At 50.4% G+C, this 21,115-nt stretch overlaps 1 protein-coding gene across 1 annotated transcript in view; it reads left to right on the top strand.

Annotated features, from left to right (window-relative positions):
- Nucleotides 1-421: 421 nt before the first annotated feature.
- The window catches only part of RASGRF1 (Ras protein specific guanine nucleotide releasing factor 1), a 96,993-nt gene continuing 76,299 nt past the window's right edge, over nt 422-21,115 (top strand). The window contains exon 1 of the mRNA XM_050967331.1: nt 422-732. Within this exon, the coding sequence (XP_050823288.1) occupies nt 469-732 (264 nt within the window). The 5' untranslated portion in view covers nt 422-468. The remainder of the gene's footprint in view (nt 733-21,115) is intronic.

Raw genomic sequence — 21,115 nt, 5'->3', positions numbered from 1 at the left:
GGCCGGGCGCCAGGGCAGCCACTTGCGCCCCTGTGTCCACGAGCCGGGGCTCCGTGCGCGTTTCTGAAATTCGCGGGCCGCGCTGAGCCCGGGGCAGGGCGCAATGCAGCGGGGGCCGCCCCGCCGGGCTGCGGGGACCCGCCTGCCCTGACCCCCCCGCCCCGGCACGGGCAGCGCCCGCCCTGCCATGGAGACGCGGCCGCCTGCGCGCCCGGCAGGTCCCCCCTGCCCGTAGCCGGCTGTGCGCGGCTCGGTCCATGGTGCGGCGCTTGGCTCGACTCGGCTCGGCTCGCATCACATGACTCCCCCGCTGGCAGGATCCGGGGCTCCTGCATCCAGCCGCGCTGCCAGGCGAGCGGCTCCGTCCCCAGCGCGCCGGCCGGGGCTCTGCAGCAGGCGGCGCCGGGGCTGGGCGCGGGCATGAGCCGGCGGCCGGGGGCCAGGTGAGCAGCGGCCGGCCCGGGCACCATGCAGAAGGGGATGCGGCTGAACGACGGGCACGTCGCCTACCTGGGGCTGCTGGCGAAGAAGGACGGCAGCCGCCGCGGCTACCTGAGCAAGCGCAGCGGGGACAACACGAAATGGCAGAGCAAGTGGTTCGCGCTGCTGCAGAACATGCTCTTCTGCTTCGAGAGCGACTCCAGCTCGCGGCCCTCCGGCCTCTACCTGCTGGAGGGCAGCGCCTGCGACCGCGCGCCCTCGCTCCCGGCCAAGGACTCGCTGGAGAAGCAGGTCGGTGCCGCGCGGGGAGCGGGGCGGCCAGTGCGGGCCTTGCCCCGGGCTGCGCCGCTCGGGGCCCCGGAGCCCGGCTCCTGGCGGGGCGCCACCCAGGGCACAGGTCAGCGGGGGCTGCGGAGGGCCGGGCGCGGACCGCTCCTGGGCAGTGCGCGCCAGGGACCGCCCGGGGCGGGGAATCGCAGGGGCCTGGAGCCCTGGGATATAGTGTGTAATGCTGTGTTCGCGTGCAACAGAGCGCGTGTGCAATATAGTGCGTGTGCAATAGAATTCATGCACCATAGTGTGTGCGCGTGTTCAATATAGTGTGTGCACGTGCAATAGTGTGCATGTGCGTGTGCAATATAGTGTGTGTACGTGTGCCATACAGTGCATGCGTGCAATAGAATGCAACACAGTGTGCATGCAATATAGCACGTGTCTAGGTGTGCACTACAGCGTGTATGCACTACAGCCCGGTGCACACTCTGTAAAGCCCCAGAGGTGCACAATGCTGGGGATGCGGCAGCAGCCAGGTGAGCGTGCCAGGTAGCGATGGGGCTGCAGTGGCGTGGGCCGGGCGAGGAGGGGGCTGCGCTGGGCAGTGGGAGTGCTTCATGCCCGCAGTGCCAGCTGCTGCAGCCGCTGCTCTGGCACCTGGCGAGTGGCGGGTCATTAGCAGCTGGGGCGTGCTGCGAAATGCACCAAAGGGCAGGCGGCTCTCGGAGGCGCCACTGAGCCACAGTGGCCAGTTAATTCATTAGCATTAAGCTGGGGACTATCCAGAGAACATTTCCCTACATTACGGGCAATCAGCCGGGTTTAATTAGGCAGATCCTTGCAACGCAACGTGGCCCTCCAATGGACGCAGAGCGGAAGCGGCTCTTCCACAGCCCCCTCGGCCCCCAACGCGAAAGCAGCTCCTGCTGCGCGGGCCGGCCAAAGCCGCGTTTCTGCAGGTGAGCCTGGGAATGCGCCCTGGGCGCAGCTCGGCTCTGACCCTGCCCGGGCCTGTGGGCCTCACAGCGCCGTGCAGTGCAGGGGGCTGCTGGGCTGGCACCAGATGAGTGTTAATCATGGGCATTACCCTGGTGCCTAGGGACAAACCGAGACTGGGCTCCCTTGTGCCAGGCGCTGCACAAACCCAGATGGGCCCTGGTCCAGGGAAGCTGGGGTGGGGGACAGGGAAGAACAGTGGCAGGTGAACAAGGGCATGGCAGCAAAGACGCTAGTTCGGGGGAGGGCGTTAAAAACCCACTAAAGGTGCTAGGAAAATATCCTAGGAGTGTGGGGCTGGGACAAGGAATCTGTGCCACTGCTGTTGCAAGTCTGTTCCTGACCATTTACTTTCCATTCATTTGCATTAGTTTAGGGCCTGATCCAAAAGCCCATTGAAGGCAATGGGAGCCTTTCCACTGGTTTCAGTGGACTCGGATCAGGCCCGGCCCTTGCAGTTGACACGTATGCTGATGGGAAAACTGTCACCCAAGCAGGATGTCAGATACAACTGTACAAAAGTGAATTGTCTCCTCTGCTGCTCTGCGCCAGGCTTGCAGGTGGGCTAGCAACTGGTTTAAAGTGCAGGGTATTTGTGAACATGCAGGGCCTCATTGTTTTTCAAAGGCCTCAGCCCAGCGTCTGGCTTTGTACAGGCTATGTTGTGCTGTAGCTGTGGGCACACACAGCCGTGTTGACATCTGCCTTCTGGAGCTATGCACACAGGAAGACAAGCAGATGTCTACCTGCTTCATTTGCAGCCATAATTAATCTTGGGCGCCAAACTGCAGGTGCAAATATTTGGTGCAAAATCACATCTGGCGTACCAGAGTCGGTGGGAAGCCCTCTGAAAATTCAGGCCCATTATGTTTGTCACCAGAGCTTTGTCTCAATACTAAACGTCAGAAGACTCTATACATGTTTTTCTAACGAAAGGTCCTATACTAGGTTCCTGTCATCTTGGAGGCACTTAGGGTCGAGACTCTCACGTAAGATAACATTTCATCAAGCTTTACGTGTTCCCATTGTGTCCAGTAGGACATCATCTGCCTGGATTGTGGTGTGTCTCAAATAAGGGAGATGTTAATGCAAATTCTACAGCTACAGGACCGAAAAATGTGTTTTCAAATCTGTGACTGCCAATCCACATCTTGAATTTACCAAATGTATCCCAAGCCAGCTCTGTTCTATGGTGTAGGCAATAACTGATTGATTATAATGGCATTCACCAGTCAAATGATATCCTTTAAATGACATTCAACACCTGCGTTAGAGAATGTACAATCAGGCATCTCAGAAGTGTCAATAAGGATTCATTTCTCTTTTTTTTTATGTCAAGCCTGTGCATTGATACGACTCCCAATGCATTGTGAGTCCAGTCCTGAAGTTCTTACATAATTCTTCCTCGGGCAAAACTCTCACTAACAGCAGTGAGAGCGGCTTGAGTCAGAACTGCAGGGTTGGATCCCCAAGGGGAAGATTTAAAATGTGACATAGTCTGGTGGAACAATCAGTTCTTAATTGTCTCCAGCTGAAGATGGAATGATCAGCACTCAGAAAATAGCAATATTAAAATAGTAAGTCTGTGCTGCAGCCCTGGTACTCCCTGGCAGATTTTGCTGAAGGAAACCTTTCCAGTGTGGGTTAGGGTACAAATTTAAATATCCTCATTTGCAGTCACCGGGCCTTCTTTCAGTTGTTTGCAAGGCTGAGCAAAAGGGAAAGTTTTATTTTCAAATAAGATGTATTTATAAAGGTAGGAGAGGAGCCTGGCTTCCTTGTATCTAGGCTGCATGGAGTGTCTCAGCTATCAAGGGGATTTTCACAGGGCTGTACCAATTACAACAGCCCACCTCCCTTTCTAATGTGACTTGATAGATATTCCTGCTCACTTCTAGTGGCTCTGACACAATGCTGGCTAACTGCATTATCACTGCTTGTATTTGTTGTAAGGAGCTCAGATCCATTAAGCACTAACATAAGAATGTCAAAATTCCGTTCAGATTTCAAACAACCTAGAAAATGATCCTAGAGGTAAAAGGCAGATTGTTATCACAGGCTGTACTAAGCGCTGCTGAACCTGTGTCCAGCGTCAATGAAGCTGCATTGATTTACACTGGTTTGGGATCTGGCCCATAATGTCATATAATTTGTTAGGACAATTATATAAAACTACTCAAGCAGTTGAAGGCCTCCTGCTTTGCAAATGAATGAATCAGTGCTTTAGAGGAGGTAAATGGCAGCATAGTTGTGTTGTGGATCTGCAGTGTGTTCTCTCAGAGACAGTGGAAGAAGAAAATGGCTCACAAGAGTTGAGGTTTGCAGCTCCTAAAAAGGAAGGTAGCTGAAGTCTGCAAAATGAATGCACTGTTTCCTTGGTACACCCCTTGAACAGAACCATAGTCCAGGGACACAGGCCTTTCCCTTCCATGCTAATAATAGATCATTGAAACTAATTTGAAAGGAAAAGTGCTGAAGACTTTTCCAGCATTAGAAATGGTTGGGTTTTATTTGTTGCCTATGGATACTTGTCTATCTAGACAGCTATCCTTCGAGCCGGTGGATGACAGAAGTTCTGTTTTGCAAGAGGGTTGAGATATCAGAACATGGCTCCATTCTGAATCATTGGGAAATTGTTTTGGGTCATCGAAAACATTTTTGTTTTGACTTTTATTTTTGTATTATATTTATAATAGTATAGAATATAATACAACATAAATGACAAAATGAAAAGCGATTTCAAAATGAAAAATCAAAATGTTTCATTCCTAAAATGTCCTGTGATTAATTTCCCCCCAGGTTTTCCCTAAACAAGTTCCAGTGAAATTGATCTGATCTGTGTTTTGATTTCAGCTGAACCACGTATTCCAGCAGACTATGGTCCCATCAAAGTTTCTCTGCCCTAGCTATCCTGCTCATCCCCAGAGTCTCTGAGCACCTGGTCTATGCTAAAGAGAATGGTCAGAGGGATCTTTTCTCTCGCCTTCCAAGCCCTGTTCCTGGGTTACTGTGGGTTCAGAAGTGATGATTGTTGTTGTTGTGGGGAGCTGGTTTGCCAGAGTTGCTGGGCTTACGGCTGCTTTGTGCAGGGGAAATGGTCTGGGATCCAGAATGAGCCTTAGGCTCACTCTCCGGAGAAACCATCAGAAAAGTAGATTCAGTTCCTTCAGTTAACCTCACTTGATGTTATATTCATGATTACTGAGTTCTATAGGAGACACCACATGGGCTAAACAGATGGGGGTAGTTAGGGTCGCTGTAGGGCTGTTTATGGTTTATGGTCTGAGTTCATCAGTGTGCTAAAGGAGCAGTTGAAGGGATGAGTTCCACTTTCAAGGAGCTTTCTTGATTGTGCATCACTGTATGTGAGCAGGGTAACGGAAAGGAATCTGGGCCTTGTCCTTTGGGCAGTGCTGGCCTGGCTGCACTGGTCCTGGTCTGACACGGATTGTGGGCTGTGCACCTCTCAATAGCACCATTTGTTTGTAGCCAGCAGTTGTCTCCACACCTGTTACCTGAGTGCGTGTGGCGTGGAGTCAAGGGGTGGTGCTGAGCAAAACCCTTGACTTGACATTCAGATCCAAGGTTCATGAATGAGCACTGTCCAGCTGGAGCCATTTTCCCACTTGTGAGACTTGTGCCAGACATGACGTGGGTGGTTCGCCCTATCAGGATGGCCGTGGGAATTTGAGGAAGCTTTGCATTGTGTATTGTAAGTGTTGAGTCGAGTTAGTCAGTTGGTGGAAATCACGTGGGATTTGTTCTGGTTTCCTGATTGGCTGAATCGACTGCATGTGGTTAGGATTGCAGAAGCCATTTCTACCAGCGTCTTGGGAGAGATGCTGTCTTCCTGCTCTCTCTAGTGCTTTCATTTCTGATCCTCTTCATTCTCTCACACAGCACAGCCAAGTCCTCCATCCTCAGCACCACCAGGAATGGGGCATTCAGTGAGCGGAGATAAAAAGCCGCCGTGGTGGGTTCTCTCTGCTGGCCCAAGGACAGCACACAGACAGTCTGCATGAGATGTCAAAAGAGGGGTCAGGCAGAGTGTTGCTGAGAAACACTCAGGGGCCTGTGAAATACTGAGTGACGCAGGGCAAACGTGCTGCTCACGTCCCCATTATCCATCGCCGAGGTATGAGCTGGGGGAGTATGGCGCTGCTGGGGGACTGCAGACACTGTGCTGCTGCAGATCCCAACTGTGGTGGCTTCATCCCAGGGACACTAACATGCTGGCATTTGCTTTATGCCATGTTGTGCATGCATGGCTTCAATAACTCACCCGTGCCAGGGGAAACTGCAGGCAGCCATGTTCCTGTGCCAGACCATGACAGAAATGCAGCACAGGCAGTGCATGACATCCTGTGCTCTATGGACCTGGTCGTGTAGGCTGTTATCTGTGAGGGAGTCACTGCTATCCACACTGAGGATGTAGCTGGGATGTGTGCGGTGACTCCCAATCGCTGCAGCCACTTTAGCGGGCCCTTCCGTCACAGGTTCTCCTCCAGGGACCCAGGGTCCCTTCCCTGCAACAAGCTGAAGCAAGAACTGGGGTCCCCATAAAATTTCGCTCTGCACTGGCTACAGGCGCTGGATAAGCAGTGCATAGCCATCCAGCCTGCATGCAGCACCTGCAGAGTTTGCATGCTGCTTTGTAGCTGTCTGGCAGCAGTGGGCCCTGCGATGGGGTGTACCAGGCCAGAAGGGGTTAAAGAGAACCTGTGGGCTCAATCAGTCCCTCCCCGTTACACCTGCAAGAGGTGTCAAGCCTGGAGGGAGGAGTTCAAGGGGCTGAACCCAGCTCAGGTGGGTCTGATCAGGCAGGAGAGCAGCCCTGATTCTCACTCAGTGAGAGAAGCCTGGTGGGAGACAGGGAGCTGAGATGGAGGAAGCTAGGAGGGGTTGAATCTGCCCAGAGTTCTCCACACTGGTGGAGGGGCCTGTGGAGACAGCCCTGCCAGGGACTAGAGAAAACTGGCCTGCAGGAGAACCAGCTGGGTGGCAGGACATGCTAAGAAGCTCTCCAGGGAGCATGCGGTAAAGGTTTAGAGCAGTGGTTCTCAACCAGGGATATGTCTTCCAGGTGGTACATCAACTCAGCTAGAGATTTGCCTAGTTTTAAAACAGGCTACAGAAAAAGCCCCAGCGAAGTCAGTACAAACTGAGCTTTCATCCAGACAATGGCTTGTTTCTACCTCTCTAGGTACTGTACGCTGACATGTAAGTACAATATTTCTATTCCAATTGATTTATTTTATAGCTATATGGTAAAATTGAGAGAGTCAGCTATTTTTTAGTAACAATGTGGCTGGGACACTTTTTTGTATTTTTTATCTCTGATTTTGTAAGCAAGTAGTTTTAAATGAGGTGAAACTTGGGGGGTATGCAGGACAAATCTACCTCCTGAAAGGGGTCCGGTGGTCTGGAAAGGTTGAGAGCCGCTGGCTTAGAGCAGGTCTGATACTCTGAGTGCCCAGGAAGAGGCTGAGGCAAAGGTTGGAGACAGGGCCAGGTAGCAGGTGGTCCAGAGAAACAGCAAGGGGGGTAATAAGCAGATGAGGCCTGACAACAAAGGGTCTCTAGACTGGACCCCAGGAGAGAGGAAGGGCCAGGGTCCCCCACCAGGCAGCGGAGAAGGTGGAACGGACCTTCCTGACTGGGGTAAGGGCTGTTGAAACACCCTTCAGTACTGGGATAAGGACTAGCAAGTCCAGACTCTGACCAAAGGCCCCAGGGAAGATGGCCAGCGAGTTGCTAGTTGGACTATTGGCTTGCTCTTGAGGGGGTGAGCGACCAGTGCAGGTCAGAGCAGCTGTCAGCAAGGGCTGCAAAAGGAGGGGAAGCAGCTACCTCACGCCTAACCACGAGGGGTGCACTGGCTGGTGAATCAGGCCCCTTCAGTCCAACAGCCGTGAGCAATGTCCCCAGACCCACCTGACTCTGCAATGAGACACAGGGAAAGAAGCAAGAGCAGCATTGATGAGACCCTTGGGCATGCAGGGTGGAGAGCTGGGAAGATCATGCTCTTCGTGCTGTTCATAATTCTGTGCGGAAGCAGTCTCACCTCTTGCATGATCCCCAAGTGCTGGGTGTGTGGCTTTGGTACCGTAGCTCTACTTCGGGGCGGTTTTGGTACGCAGCATACATGGGATGGGACACAGGTTAACACAGCAGAGGATAGACTCTGCAGAACCCCTGCGCAGAGGCAGACCAGGCTCTGGCCATATAAGCTGGCTGGGGTGGGCACCTGCTGCTGTTCTGTGAGAATGAGAGGAGGAAATGGTACATCTACATGCTGTTTTAAATGCTCTAAAATACCCTGATCCTGTTCATCTGCAATCCCTCTTTGAGAGGTCTGTGCCCCGGGGGTTTTTAAAGTTCTCCTCCTGATAATACAAGTGATGCTTAGCCAGTCAAAGGGCACCATGGCTGTGTGTGTGTGTGTGAGACAAATTACAACTAGGCAACAGAACTGGAAGTTTGATGAAAGAACGTCTAGTTCTTGCAGTGACTGGTCCAGCCCATAGACTAAAAAATTCTCCTCCAAATTTGTCACATCAGTTCAAATAATGAGGAAATTTGAGGAAACCAGTCTTCGTCCTGGCTCTCTGTGCACAGGAAAAGAATCTAAAGTCGTATAATTTATTCTCTCAGTGGTAATCGTAACACAACAGAGAGAAACAATAATGTATGAGGCAAAGCTACTTTTCAAGCCGGAAGCTCGATTTATTGCCTTTTACAGCCATCACCTTGAATCCAAAACCACACTGCTGGCAGCGGGATCCAGAGCAAACGACTGGGTTGTCTTTATGAACTGTGCAGTACAGGGTTTGCTAAATATCCGAATTTACCACGAGCAATCAGGGGCACATTTTTCAAAACACTGACAGAAGAAAGGATTCAAATGGGCCTTGATCTATACAGTTCCCTGTTGTACACCATCAGAAATGCAAATCACAATTTAATTAAAATAGTTTCTTGCACAGTTTTCCCATCTGTCACATGCAGCTCCAAGTATATTTGTTCATCGCACAATCAATATTAGACACTCAAATGCCTTTGAGCCCTCAATCAAGTGCAAATTTTCCCAGATTCCTGATATTTTCCCAGCCATTATTATGGGCCAAATTCTCTAGGTGGAAATAGGCACAATTCTGCTGCAGTCAATGGACCTGCACTCACTTAGAGCTGCCAGGAATTTGGCCTTGTATTTCTGGCATACAAGTAACAGCTCCCGTTAAGCAGTTAAGATTTATTTTATTTTCTCTGTTGCTATTAACTTGGGGTAAAAATCTATTATGTGAAATCCTCCAGATCAACGGCAAAACTCTCCGTGACTTCAGCAGGGCCCGAATTTCACCTCTTGTGTCTTTTTTACTTTTGATACTGGGAAATCTTGGAGCATGGACTTGGCCCTGCTCAGGCCCAGCTTGTTCTGTCCGGCCTGTCTCTGCCGCACAAGAGGGTCAGTTTCTGCTCTCCCAGTTGTGCAAAGCCCATGGGCCGTTGCTTTGTTCACACAAACGCTATTGGCCTCTCATCCTGGCACTGGGAGAGAGTTGTGGTCAGAGCACACGCCTGGTGTCAGGAACCCAGTGGCTCCAATCTCAGCTCTGACACAGGGATGACTAGGTGGGTTTTGTGACAGGTTCCCCCCGGGGTGCCACTTGGAACTGAGGTACCACTGAGCCCACCTGACCCACCAGCCTGGGCTCTCTTTCACCCTGTGCTGCTGTGAGAAGTTGCCAAGCTCTCCAAGCCTGCTGTGTCACCAGCACACACACAGGTTGGGACACACCCAGCTGCAGTTCACACAGATGCTGAGATCAGCTCTGCACAGGGAGCCTCAACTAAGGAACGGCCCTATACTCAAGTTCACACACCCCTCTGGAGGGTAAACCCAAATGATACCGTCTTGCACCGCACAGGGAACTGTACAGCGTGAGCTCATGAAGTTCACCCCCTCCCTCCATGTGGAGGAAGATGTGCAACAGCTCTCTGCCCCCCCTCCCCCGTCACGAGTTGTGATTTCCACACTGAGTTTAGACCAAACAAAAACAAGTTTATTGACTACAAACGATAGATTTTAGGTAAGTATAAGGGATAACAAACCGATCAAAGCAGATTACCTTAGTAAATAAACAAAACCACAAACTGAGCTTAACACATGAGATAGGTAGGATATGAATTAGCAAATTCTCACCCTGAGTGATAAATAGGATAGCAGATTCTTAAGGCACAAGCTGCCTTGGCTGTCCCAGGTTTTCGTAGACAGGCTAAAAATCTCTGTAGCCTGGGACCATCACTTCCCCCAGTTCAGTCCTTGCCCCTCAGGTGTTTCCAGGAGTGTTGTTCCAGGGAGAGTGAGGTCCCCCCATGATGTCATTGTCACCCTTTTATATCTTCTTCCCACTTGCTGGGAAGCTCTTTTGCTGTAACCTGGGTCAACCAGTTCCCACTGTGCAGTGCTGTCTCTAAGAGGTTTCTATTGTACACAGTTCCCAGGGTAATCCTGGTGCTCGTGTGCATTTCCTCAATGAGCCATTAACATTGTTTGGCCTTTTTAAAGTTGTACCTGAAAGGCTGTTTGTGGGAGTTTTCAACCTTGCAACATGTTTCAGTAACACGTACACAGCCACACTTCATAACTTCACATACAACAAAATAGCACATACAATCCAATGTGATATTACTGTCTTGCTGATCAAGATTTTTAGAATGATACATGACAAGGCAGACTTTGTACAGAACATGTCCTAATTACATGTCACGGTGAATATTGGAGTGCCTGGGTGTCACAGGTCTGAACAAGTCTCTTAATCGTCCTGTTTCATGGCTACAGTGAGGAGAATGGGGACTTTTTCCAGAGCACCTCAGTGACAAGTGACATTAGTAATGTACAGATTGCTTTGGCTAGTCACCAAGGTGCTTCTGAAAATGTTACCACCTATTCAAAACATTCATTGAGTCTACATCCCTGGAGTTTCAAAACGATCCACACCCCTTCCCAGGAGTGCAGGGAGGATTAATTAGTTATTTTGTACAGTTATTACTGTGCCAGCTCACACCGGAGCTTAGGGAAGATGGAATAAAGCTGCTGAAGTGACTAGTGACCAACCAACCAGACTGCTCCTGACTGCGTGGCCAGAACCCTCCTCCAAAAGATTAAGGCAAAGTTTTTCACAATTGCATGACTAATGGTAGGTTCCAAAATCCGGAGCTGGACCCCCTAATTGAGTGTCCTGATTTTAAAAAAATGGGGAGTATTTGATTTGTTGGGGTTTTGTGATTTCTTTTTTAAACAAAATTATAATCAACATTTTTATCAACATAATTGAAATCATTATCAAAATGTTTATTGAAATGTGTCGTTTACTGAAGACTGGATTTTCAGTAAAACTTGGTTTCTGATCAGCAAAAGATGTTTGTGATTTTTAAAAAGTCATAAAATTGCAAAAAATGAGAAGTTTTGAATAAATCAACATGCTTGGGGGATTTGTTTTCAAAAATTAAAATGTGATGGTAAAAGGCTGTTGTGTAACGACAACCTTTTGTTCAGAAAATTTCCATCGCCTCTCCTGAGCCTGCAGCTGTTCCCAGGGACTTTAGGTACCCGGCTTTGGAAACCTTGGCCTAAGCCTCCCTAACATGCTGGATATCCTGTAGAGATGTAAAAGCTTTTAATTTAAAACTTTTTCTAGGCTCTCACATCATTAGCCAAGATGACTGCAACAGGGCGAGCATATCAGAAACTCAACTTCCGGCCAGTCAGTGTTAGAACCTGAATTCATCCAGAGGCAATCGGAATTTTGAACATATTAAGCCTTTCACGTACGAAGTCACAGACTTCCCTGTTTGGTTTTGAGACATGATCCTCATGTCAGTCCTTCCGTGTTTTTCAAACGCTCTCGTCTGAGCGATCTCTAAAGCCTGCTGCCAGAGACCCAGATTGGAATAAGAAAGATACTGTCCCTGACTAGTGCAGCCACAACCACCCCAGGACACCCTGAGCTATATCCCTCAGGGGCACATACCCGGCTTGCAGCTTCCTTGTAAAGAGGCTGAGATGCTGCAGCAATCAGAATATTAATATGTAAATCTTTGACTGAGCTATGCATGCCAAATATTGCCAGGCGTAGGGATGTCATATAAGAGTAATATGTTTCTTCCAGTGTCTATTTTAATGAATAAGGACCTTGTATATTAACAGAGTTCATTTTCTAACCAACAATAAGGTGAAATTGTGTGTTGTTAGGGGCTTTCCCTTTCTGTCTAGCTCCCAGCAGTCGTTTGAGTGCAGTGTTACCTGCTCACCTGAGCTTGGCTAGATTTCCACGCTGACATTCACAGTTACCACATAAAGAAGAGACACAGGGGATCAGCTTTTCCATTCCATTGCTCCAGAGGCAACTAAGCACATCATCACTGCGTCTCCCAGGGAGCAGAAACCATCCACACAAGCCCTCCTCTCATCTTCATTCCAGCCCTAACCTGACAGTAGAAAGCATTGCCCAGACTCCCCGTGCATTAGAAATCAGCACAGTAATTAGAGCAAGGTAGGAGAATTCAAATGGAAGAACTCAGAACTGGGAATCAATGCAAGAGAGAGAGAGAAATTGATCAACATTAAAACAACTAAATATTGTGTTACTACACAAAGCAAAGGAAACAGTTAGGATAAAATTCACGCCTGTGCAGCGGGGTTAGCTCCAGAGTTGAGCAATAGTTAAGTCCCAGCAGGCCTATGCACCCCTTACGCCCCCAAAGACTGAGGCAGAACATAAGTGGTACAAAGATCTGGTACAAACTCTCTGCAGAAAGTGCTGGAGGGGGGACTGGAGCAGGGAGGGGCTTGCTAATGGGTCACCAGAGTGAATCTGGCCCCAGGTCAGTACTGACCACAAGTTGCTACCATCTGCTGTTGTGCTATGAGCCCGTGTCCGGTTCCCCGTGGACATACATCCAGACTACAAACAAAGCCGCATTGCAACTGGCATTCTTGCTGGCGGTGCTCTGAGGGAAGCCTCAGAGAGACTAGGCTGTGAAAATGGCTACGTAGCCTATAGGAAATTAGTAGTTGCTAAAAATGAAATGGGAACGGGGTGTAGGTCCAGCAAAGCTGATTCCACACCTTGCAGAGCAGACCCCTCTGGCTCTGCGTTTTCTCCGCTCACAGGAGAGTGTTTGTATATTGCATCTATGTGCACATGCCACAAGGAATATTATTTTAGGGCCTAAGGCTGAGGCCAAACCTTTTTGCCTTGGGATTTTCTATTCTTTTCTGTAGGCAAATGAAGGGTATGGGTCATTCACCCACTTAAGTCTGAGTGACAGGCCCTGTCTTCTGCAATACAAATGATATTTAGGTCAATGAAGTTAAAAGCTTTATTGCTAGCTGTTGATTTTTCGGCTCATCCATCCAAAGCAGGAAAATGCTGCTGTCTTGCCCTTTATGTCAGCTCCGATAACCGTCAGCTCCTCGAACAGCCATCCACATACCTACCCGCCAGGACAAATGGAAGGAAATTGGGTCTCGGGTTAGGAACTCTTGCCAATTCCAGAGGGCCGACGTGGGAAGCACTCACAAATAAGTGAATGTTGGGAGGCTCGGATAGTGCAGAAAAGGCCCTAGGTAATGACAGGACAAAACCACTTCACATACTAAAGGAAAGGGGACGGATCGCCGCTTGTGACTTGGCCTGGCATCTTCTGTCAGCGTTGAAGTCTGTGGGAGGTCGGACAGCTGAATTCTGTTAGAATTTCCTAGCCATCATGTCCAGGATTTAACTGGAGGAAGGCAGGGGTGGGGGAGAAAAACAATGATGTTCTGCCAAGCCCCACCCACCGGAGCTGCCAAAGTCTCATGGATTCTGCTGGGCTCCACCACCTGCTCTCTCTCCCAGCAACTTCCCAGTAGTGTTGGGGGAGGGTGGATGAGGGGGAGCCCTGCTGCCCCGCACCAGGGAGCCCTCAGGATGGTGACTGGTCACCTGACCACACCTGAGCCCTCTTGAGGTCTGCCCCATCCCCCCGTAAGCCGTGGTGGCAGCACCTTGGAGTGAAAGACATCTCAAGGGATCCACATGGTCGCTTCATTCTCACTCATCCTCGGCCTGCAGCACCAGTGCAGCTCCCTGCCAGCCCGGACAGACCAGGCTGACAGCACCACAGGGATAACTGGGGATGCTTTGACACAACCTGATTTAGGATCTTCTCAGCTGAGCAATCCACAGGCACCCGAGTTGTCTCAGCTCCTCAGAGCGCCGTTCAGCTTCTGTCACCCACCCAGAGCTCTTACAGGGGACAGTACTACTCGGTTTACACGCGGAATGCACTGCAGGTTAGAAGGCACCCAGATGCTGTGCTAACAGCCATGTAAGTACCATGGAGAAACGAACGCGCGAGAGTCTGAGTAGGAGCAGTGGACCTGGTACCTGGTGAAATTCACCCCATGCAGAAACCAGCACAAGTGTGAGCACCACTTCAGGCCTAGCTAAGGTCTCTTTTGAGGGCTTTATTTTTGCTCAGGACTTGTGCTGGTCTCTGCATGGGGTGGAATGAGACCACTTGCCTGAGCCAGAGGGGCTGCAAGATGGGCTCTAGATTTATGGGCAGACCCTCTCCAGAGGTCGGTCAGTGGAAGCCTGTCGCAGGGACCTGGACAGAAACCACCTGCATGTGCTAAATGGGAAGGTGCTGCAGGATACTGCTAAAAGGAACGGGTGAGGGGAATGACTAGGAGCTTTTAGCTGAGCACACGGCTGGAACGAGGAAAGGGAGAAGGGTGCTGGCTGAGTGAAACTGCTGGAGTAACAGAATATAAATCAGACTGCGAGCAAGGCGATATTTAGAGGTGAAGTTCTTTTTAGACCTCCCCTGGAATGCTTAACCCTCGCTGCAAGGCAAACCCCCCTTGGGGAGGAGCAGGAAGGTTTGGCTCTCAGAGAACTGGAGAAAAACCAGCTTAAATGATGTTGTGGTTAGTTTAAAATACAAGCGCCCCTCCAAGTCAAAGGTGAAGGTCGCCTCCACGCTTAGCTCATGCTACTGTGCCTTTCACGCCTGGGCTGGACTGAAAGAGCCCAAATGTCACAACCCTTGGGCATGAAACACTCTCTCCAGTTGTTGTTTTGACAGTATAAATACCTAGTGGAGATGGGCCCAGGCCGTGAGGTTGGACTAGAGACTGGGTCTGAATCCAGTCCTGCCCTGCCCCGTTCACGGGCTTTGAGTCCCATGTTCAGCTCCTTCTTATGAAGCTTTAGGCTGGGATTTTCAGAGCAGCCTAAGGGGGATGGACACTCTGTTCGATGGGAGTTAGGCACGGCAGCTAACTTTCATAGGGAGGCTGTGAGAATCCCAGCTCCAGATACAGGTCTGTAGAGTGCATGCTGCAGTGCTTGCCAGAATGGGCTCTGCCGCCAGCCCCACAAACAGTCCCGATGTGTTCGGGGATTGGACTGTTCCACTCCACCAGGAACACAGCGTGGGGAGCTCATGTGGGGTGCCAGAGAGCCCAGCTCCCCGGGAGAGCCCTGCAGATCCCCACACAGATAGGTCTGCCATCAGGGCGGGGCTGGAGGGTCCCCCACTATCCCAATCCACTGGCCATTGCCCCATGGGGGCGGGATGCAGGTGAAGGAACTGGGATTATGTCTGCCTGGTGGTCTGCTCCCTTACCCAAGAGCCACCTTGTACCTGGCTACCCAGTCAGAACAGGTGCAGAGGGTTTAACATAGCAGTCGGTCTGTGTTTTTGACATGTATATTATAGATGTGTGTGCATATAAATGATATGTGTATACATGTATGGGAGAAGGCAGTGATGCCCAGTGGATGAAGCACTGGACTGGGCCTCAGGAGATCTGGGTTCTGTTCCCAGCACTCCCACAGACCTGCTGGTTGACTTCAGGCAAGTCATTTCACTGGTCTGTGCTTCTGTTCCCTTGGCTGTGAGAGGAGGGTGGTGATACCGACCTCCTTCCTAGAGCGTGTGGCGATGTGCTGATGAACAGTGCTAGGGGTTGGCATTTTTACTGGCTGTTAATAGCATGGCCTGTTTCTGCAGTGCACTGGATCCAGTGCAGTTCTGTACCAGTGGGTGAATAGCTACATAGAAAGGCTTTACAAGTATCTTGGATCATAAGGGCGTGCTGAAGCCACTCCAGTCTGATGGGCTCTTAATACCCAGGGAAGAACATCAAATGCATCGGGATGAAATTCCTGTGGACATAGTTCCTGCCCACTGATGGCTCAGCCAGTCTCCTTCCTTAATCCAGAGTCATTTGTCAATGATGGGGAAGCGGAAATAGCTTCTAGGCAGGCGCTTTGCTAGTGTCTGCGCGTGTCTCAGTAGAAACAGCCAAACTTGGGGCTGGGGCTGGTCAGAAATCAGCAAATGCAACAAATGGAGCTCCCGGAGCGGAGAATGCGCCTGTTGCCATGTCCATTTTTATAGCTAAGCTGCGAACCCCAGTGCAACAGGGTATGTGTGTGTCCTTGGCTGTACCCCGAGAGACTCCAGCCCCTGGGCTGGGCTGAGAGGAGAATCCCAGGCCGCAGAGACTGCTCCAGCTGCTAGGCCTGGAGAGAGATGCTTGCAGTGCTGGCCTGTTCAGGTATCTCTGCACTGCAGCTGGGGCAAGCCTCCCAGTCCAGGTAGGCAAGACTTGTTAGTGGGAACCACTGCAGTGTGCTAACAATAGCTGTGTGGCCATTGCAGCTCCAGTGGAGACCTGGGCTGGCCCCCTGAGCTCAGACCCAAGGATTGAGTGGGCTTTGGACCAACAGTGCCCACACTGGTGGGCTTAGAGCACTAGTGGGAGCAGAACTAGCCCAAGTCGATTTCCTGGGCTGGGCTGCTCACTCCCAACTGCAGTGTAGACATATCCATGGGCTGTTAGGAACCGGAGCTGACCACTGTGCCCCTAACCAGGGGTACCAGATAAGGTGCAAGGGGTCCTGTGAGGCGAGGGAAGGACAAGGAAGAAATGTTTTGGTTCTTCTTAGCCTGAGAGACTCCAGAACCAAACCCACAGTGAGAAGCTAGGCAAACCCAGGCTGTTGGCTTTTTTCCTATACAGGAGCGTACACAAGTCCCCAGACAGTATAAATACAATGAGGCCTGCTTTATTCTCACTGGGACCAGGTGAAAGGCAGCTGCCCTGGCTTGTTCTATTTCTCTCTAGGTGAGGCTGCAGGAAGCTGGGACTGACACATCTTTTGGGTTGTGACTCCAAGGTAGGTTGGTCCCATGACGCTACTTCAGACCCAGCTTTGGGAGTGTGAATGGTGTTGACCTTGCAGGGATCTCTTCGGTACAAAATACAGCCCGTCCAAGACCTCAGAAATACCCATCCCCATCTCCCAAAACTAAAGCTGTCTGCAGCGTGGCGAATAGGCATCGGTTGCGCTGCAGTAGACAATCGTTCACTATTTGTGTTGCAGTAGTGTCCAAAGGTTTCAGCGAGGCCTCTGTTGGGCGAGGTGCTGCGCACATACTCAGGGAGATGTGGTTCCTGTCCTGGAGAGCTCACAGTCTAAATAAGTAGGTAAGCCGAAGGGTGAGGGAAGGGGGTGCCGGATCCCTGCAGCGGGGCATGTGGACTGCCAGTTCTGATATTGTTTTTGATTCTGGGGTGCCGGAGTGAGGATGGGTGGATAGGAAGCATGTGGCTGGATGGCAGGTCTTCTGCATGGTCTTCTGAAGAGCATTGTGCCTGCTAGAGAGATCACACCAGGCCTCATGCAATTAAGTTCCCAGATTTTGCTCAATCCTGCCTCCACGAATCTCTGGGGCAGCTCCACAGGCAGCACCAGGTAGGTCAGGGCATGCACCCCTTCGCATGTCGATGCAGCGATCGAGAGAGACTGCAAGGTGCTGGGGTGGTTTTGTCCATCCTGGTGACATGGCTGATGGGTGTATGATGCTGCTTTTGAATGTAACAAGGGATTGAAGCAAGGCCAAGTCACTCTTTGCACAGGCAGAACAGTGTATGCTGTGAGCACGTACCGTGCTCCAAGAGGGTCCCGGTTTCTGACCCATAGAGCAGCACAAGTGTATGCAGGTTTGAGAGACCCTGAACTTTGTCTCTGGGCAAACGTGATCGTGGCCATAAGCAGGACTGGATGTCACTCAGGAGGTGGCGAGACCTATTCATTAAAGAACGTCCTGATGGTTTGAACTCTGCTTATGGCCTAGGTAGATGACTTGTCAATGTTTTTCACTGTACTCGACCCAACCTGCACCAGGGGTTCTGGTGACCCATTTCAGAGGTTCTGGACCTTGGTCTTCAGCCATAAGATGTTCAACCCCATAGTGTGGGTGGCAAGTTGGAGACCTTGGAGGTTGAGGCTGAAATTCTGACTGCTCCACAAGTAAGGCAGCGTCATCAGCCGAGTCTCAGCCATTAAATACTTCTTGAACAACCTGGGTTCTGATATATGCAATGACAAGTCCTAATATCCAGTCGATAGCTCAACAGAGCAGTGCTATGGCTAGACTGCATCCCAGCCGCGCACCTGAGGTTGTGCAGAAACATGGCAAAAGCCATGAACCAGTGTGCACTCTCGCCCCAGTGCCAGCATGAAGACCATGCACTGGATTGAGCAGAACATCTGGAACGCCAAAGTGCTGACCTGTCAACCAAGTCAAAAGCTGCTTTCATGTCGGTATGTGCCATGTGAAGTGGGTGGTTAATTCATGGGACAGCTGACCCAGAAGGGAAGGACAGCGTTCATTGCTGACCACCCCCAGTGAAACCTGACTGCGGTGCACGATGATGTCTGTTAAGGTGTGGCTGCCTTCTACAAAGACTGTTCCAGGGAGCTGTAACAATGAGATTGACATGTAGTTCCACACTCAGTGTGGTGTGTCTCCACCAGCTCCACTCCCTCACCCACAAAGTCTGGGGTACATAAGAGCAGCTATACTGGGTCAGACCAAAGGTCCATCTAGCCCAATATCCTGTCTTCCAACAGCAGCCAATACCAGGTGCCTGAGAGGGAATGAACAGAACAGGAAATCACCAAGTGATCCATCCTGTTGCCCATTCCCAGCTTCTGGCAAACAGAGGCTATGGACACCTCCCTGTCCATCCTGGCTATTAGCCATTAATGGACCTATGCTCCATTAATTAATCTAGTTCTTTTTTAAACCCTGTTATAGTCTTGGCCTTCACAACTTCCCCTGGCAAGGTTAACTGTGCATTATGTTTTGTTTGTTTTAAACCAGCTGCCTGTTAATTTCATTGGATGACCCCTAGTTCATGTGTTATGAGAAGGAGTAAATAACACTTCCTCATTTACTTTCTCCACACCAGTCATGATTTTATAGTAGTCTAATTAGGAGGCAGCCACTTATTCTTTTAAGGTTGTTTATCCTTGAAAAGGGTCAAATTAACAGTCTGGACACTGATGGTCCCTGCAAATATCTCCCCAGGCTGTACCAGGGTAACCCCCCCATGACGTGGCACGCACACCCGTGAGTTAGCTCAGACTCCAGGTCCACCCAGGTCCTTGGCCTGGCTGCTGGGACTGCCAACGCTGCTGATCACTGCTGTGCTGGGACTGGAAAGAGACCCAGGCACAATGGCTGGGGTTGAGTTTTATTGAGAACGAATGGGTGTTTGCAAAGCTCTCTGAGGGCCTTGGAGCTGAAGTACTAGCATATGCCAAGGTGCAAATATTATTACAGGACTATAGTTAGGGTTGACTTTGCATTAGGAGACTCTGATTTCTGTTGTTTATAATTTTTGCCAAACTTAAACCATTTTCCCTGCTGGGTGTCTGCCACAGGCTGAATTATTTTGGGAAGTTTCAGCTAAAGTGATTCAGCCATTTCTGAGGATAAGGTTTAGGGGGCAATAACCTTGCTTTGCCCATGTGAAAACATTCTTAGAACGATTTCAGTGAGAAGCTCTGTTATGGCCAGGATTAAGCACAGGGAATTGAAAGTTGGTGGGGGATGGAGGTGCTGGTGGCAGGGAGTTGCCTTTGCTCTTGCTTGAAAATTTTCCCAAGTTATATTCCTATGAAAAATCTCAGTTTGGACATGCTTAGTAGAGATTGATTACGGCTTGGCTGCTAAATTCTCCGAAGAGTGAGTCTGTGCTGAGCATGCTCCATCCCCTCGCAGCTCCTACATGCCGAGCAGATGGTGCATGCGCCATTCTCACAGATCAGCTGAGCATGCTCCTTCCTGGGACTGCAGGGCTTGAGCAGGATTTTCCCTGCAATTGTTCCTTCCATTGCTGGGGGCTACTGTGGTGCTAGTCACCAGAATAAACTGCAGGCAGACAGTCTGTCTTCTGCTCTCGGTGCACCTGCTGCTGGGCTACGGAGCGTAGTGGGGAAGGAGAACAGAGCAGGAGCTGGGGTACGGGAGGGTGGGTCAGAGGAGAAAGGGATAGGAAGGAACCCAGGAGTCCGGAGCTTCACCCATTCCTCTGATAGTACATAGATGTGGAATTATTGTTGCAACATAAACTCCCCAAAAGTGTGAAAATCATAATCTAGTCACATGACACAAGATATATAACTAACTAACAAACAAACAAGAAACCCCAATCGACCAACAAACCAAACCACCAATGGATTAAACCAGGGGTAGGCAACCTATGGCACATGTGCCGAAGGCGGCACGGGAGCTGATTTTCAGTGGCGCTCACACTGCCCGGGTCCTGGCCATGGGCCCGGGGGGCTCTGCATTTTAATTTAATTTTAAATGAAGCTTCTTAAACATTTTAAAAACCTTATGTACTTTACATACAAGAATAGTTTAGTTATATATGTAAGCAGAGTCAGGATAAGCTCTACACTGACATCTGGTGGCAAGAATTTCTGAGAGTGTATTTGCATAGGCACGCCTACCCTATCCCAGACTGCCGAGCTGTGGGACTGCTTGGTGACAAATGACTCACCCTCAGTTGGGTGGTACTGGCTAGACATGGGACATGGGTTCCAAAACCCAGAGAATTGAGAGAGGCTGGGGACAGGTATCTGTGTCTGGTGGTGCAGTCTCCTTGTGGAGCCAGAAGCACCAGCTCCACCCCCTCCTCTCTCCACTGTGGAATGTCAGAGTTGATTTTTTTATTCCCTTAAGAATTTAATTACAGGTTACTGAGCTGAAATCACTTTGGGCTAATGGTGCACTAGCACTGGGGCTCCCCTACTATGAGCTGGAATCACTAAGAGCTGAAAATCACTAAAAAGCTAAAATCACTGAGCTGAGAGCACTGAGTACAGTGCTAACTAGTGGGGAGCCCAAAGCTATGCTGTGGAACAGAGCAGCTGGCGGAGTGGAGCAGTTTGTGGGGACGGCTGGAGCGGATCACGGGACAGCTAGTGGCAGCGGAGCGGCTGGCAGAGCGGAGTAGCTGTGAGACGGGTGGAGCGGCCCACAGAGC

This window comes from Gopherus flavomarginatus, chromosome 9 (genome assembly GCF_025201925.1).
Source record: "Gopherus flavomarginatus isolate rGopFla2 chromosome 9, rGopFla2.mat.asm, whole genome shotgun sequence".
Classification (NCBI taxonomy): Eukaryota; Metazoa; Chordata; order Testudines; family Testudinidae; genus Gopherus; species Gopherus flavomarginatus.
This window is presented reverse-complemented; position numbering and strand designations above follow the sequence as displayed.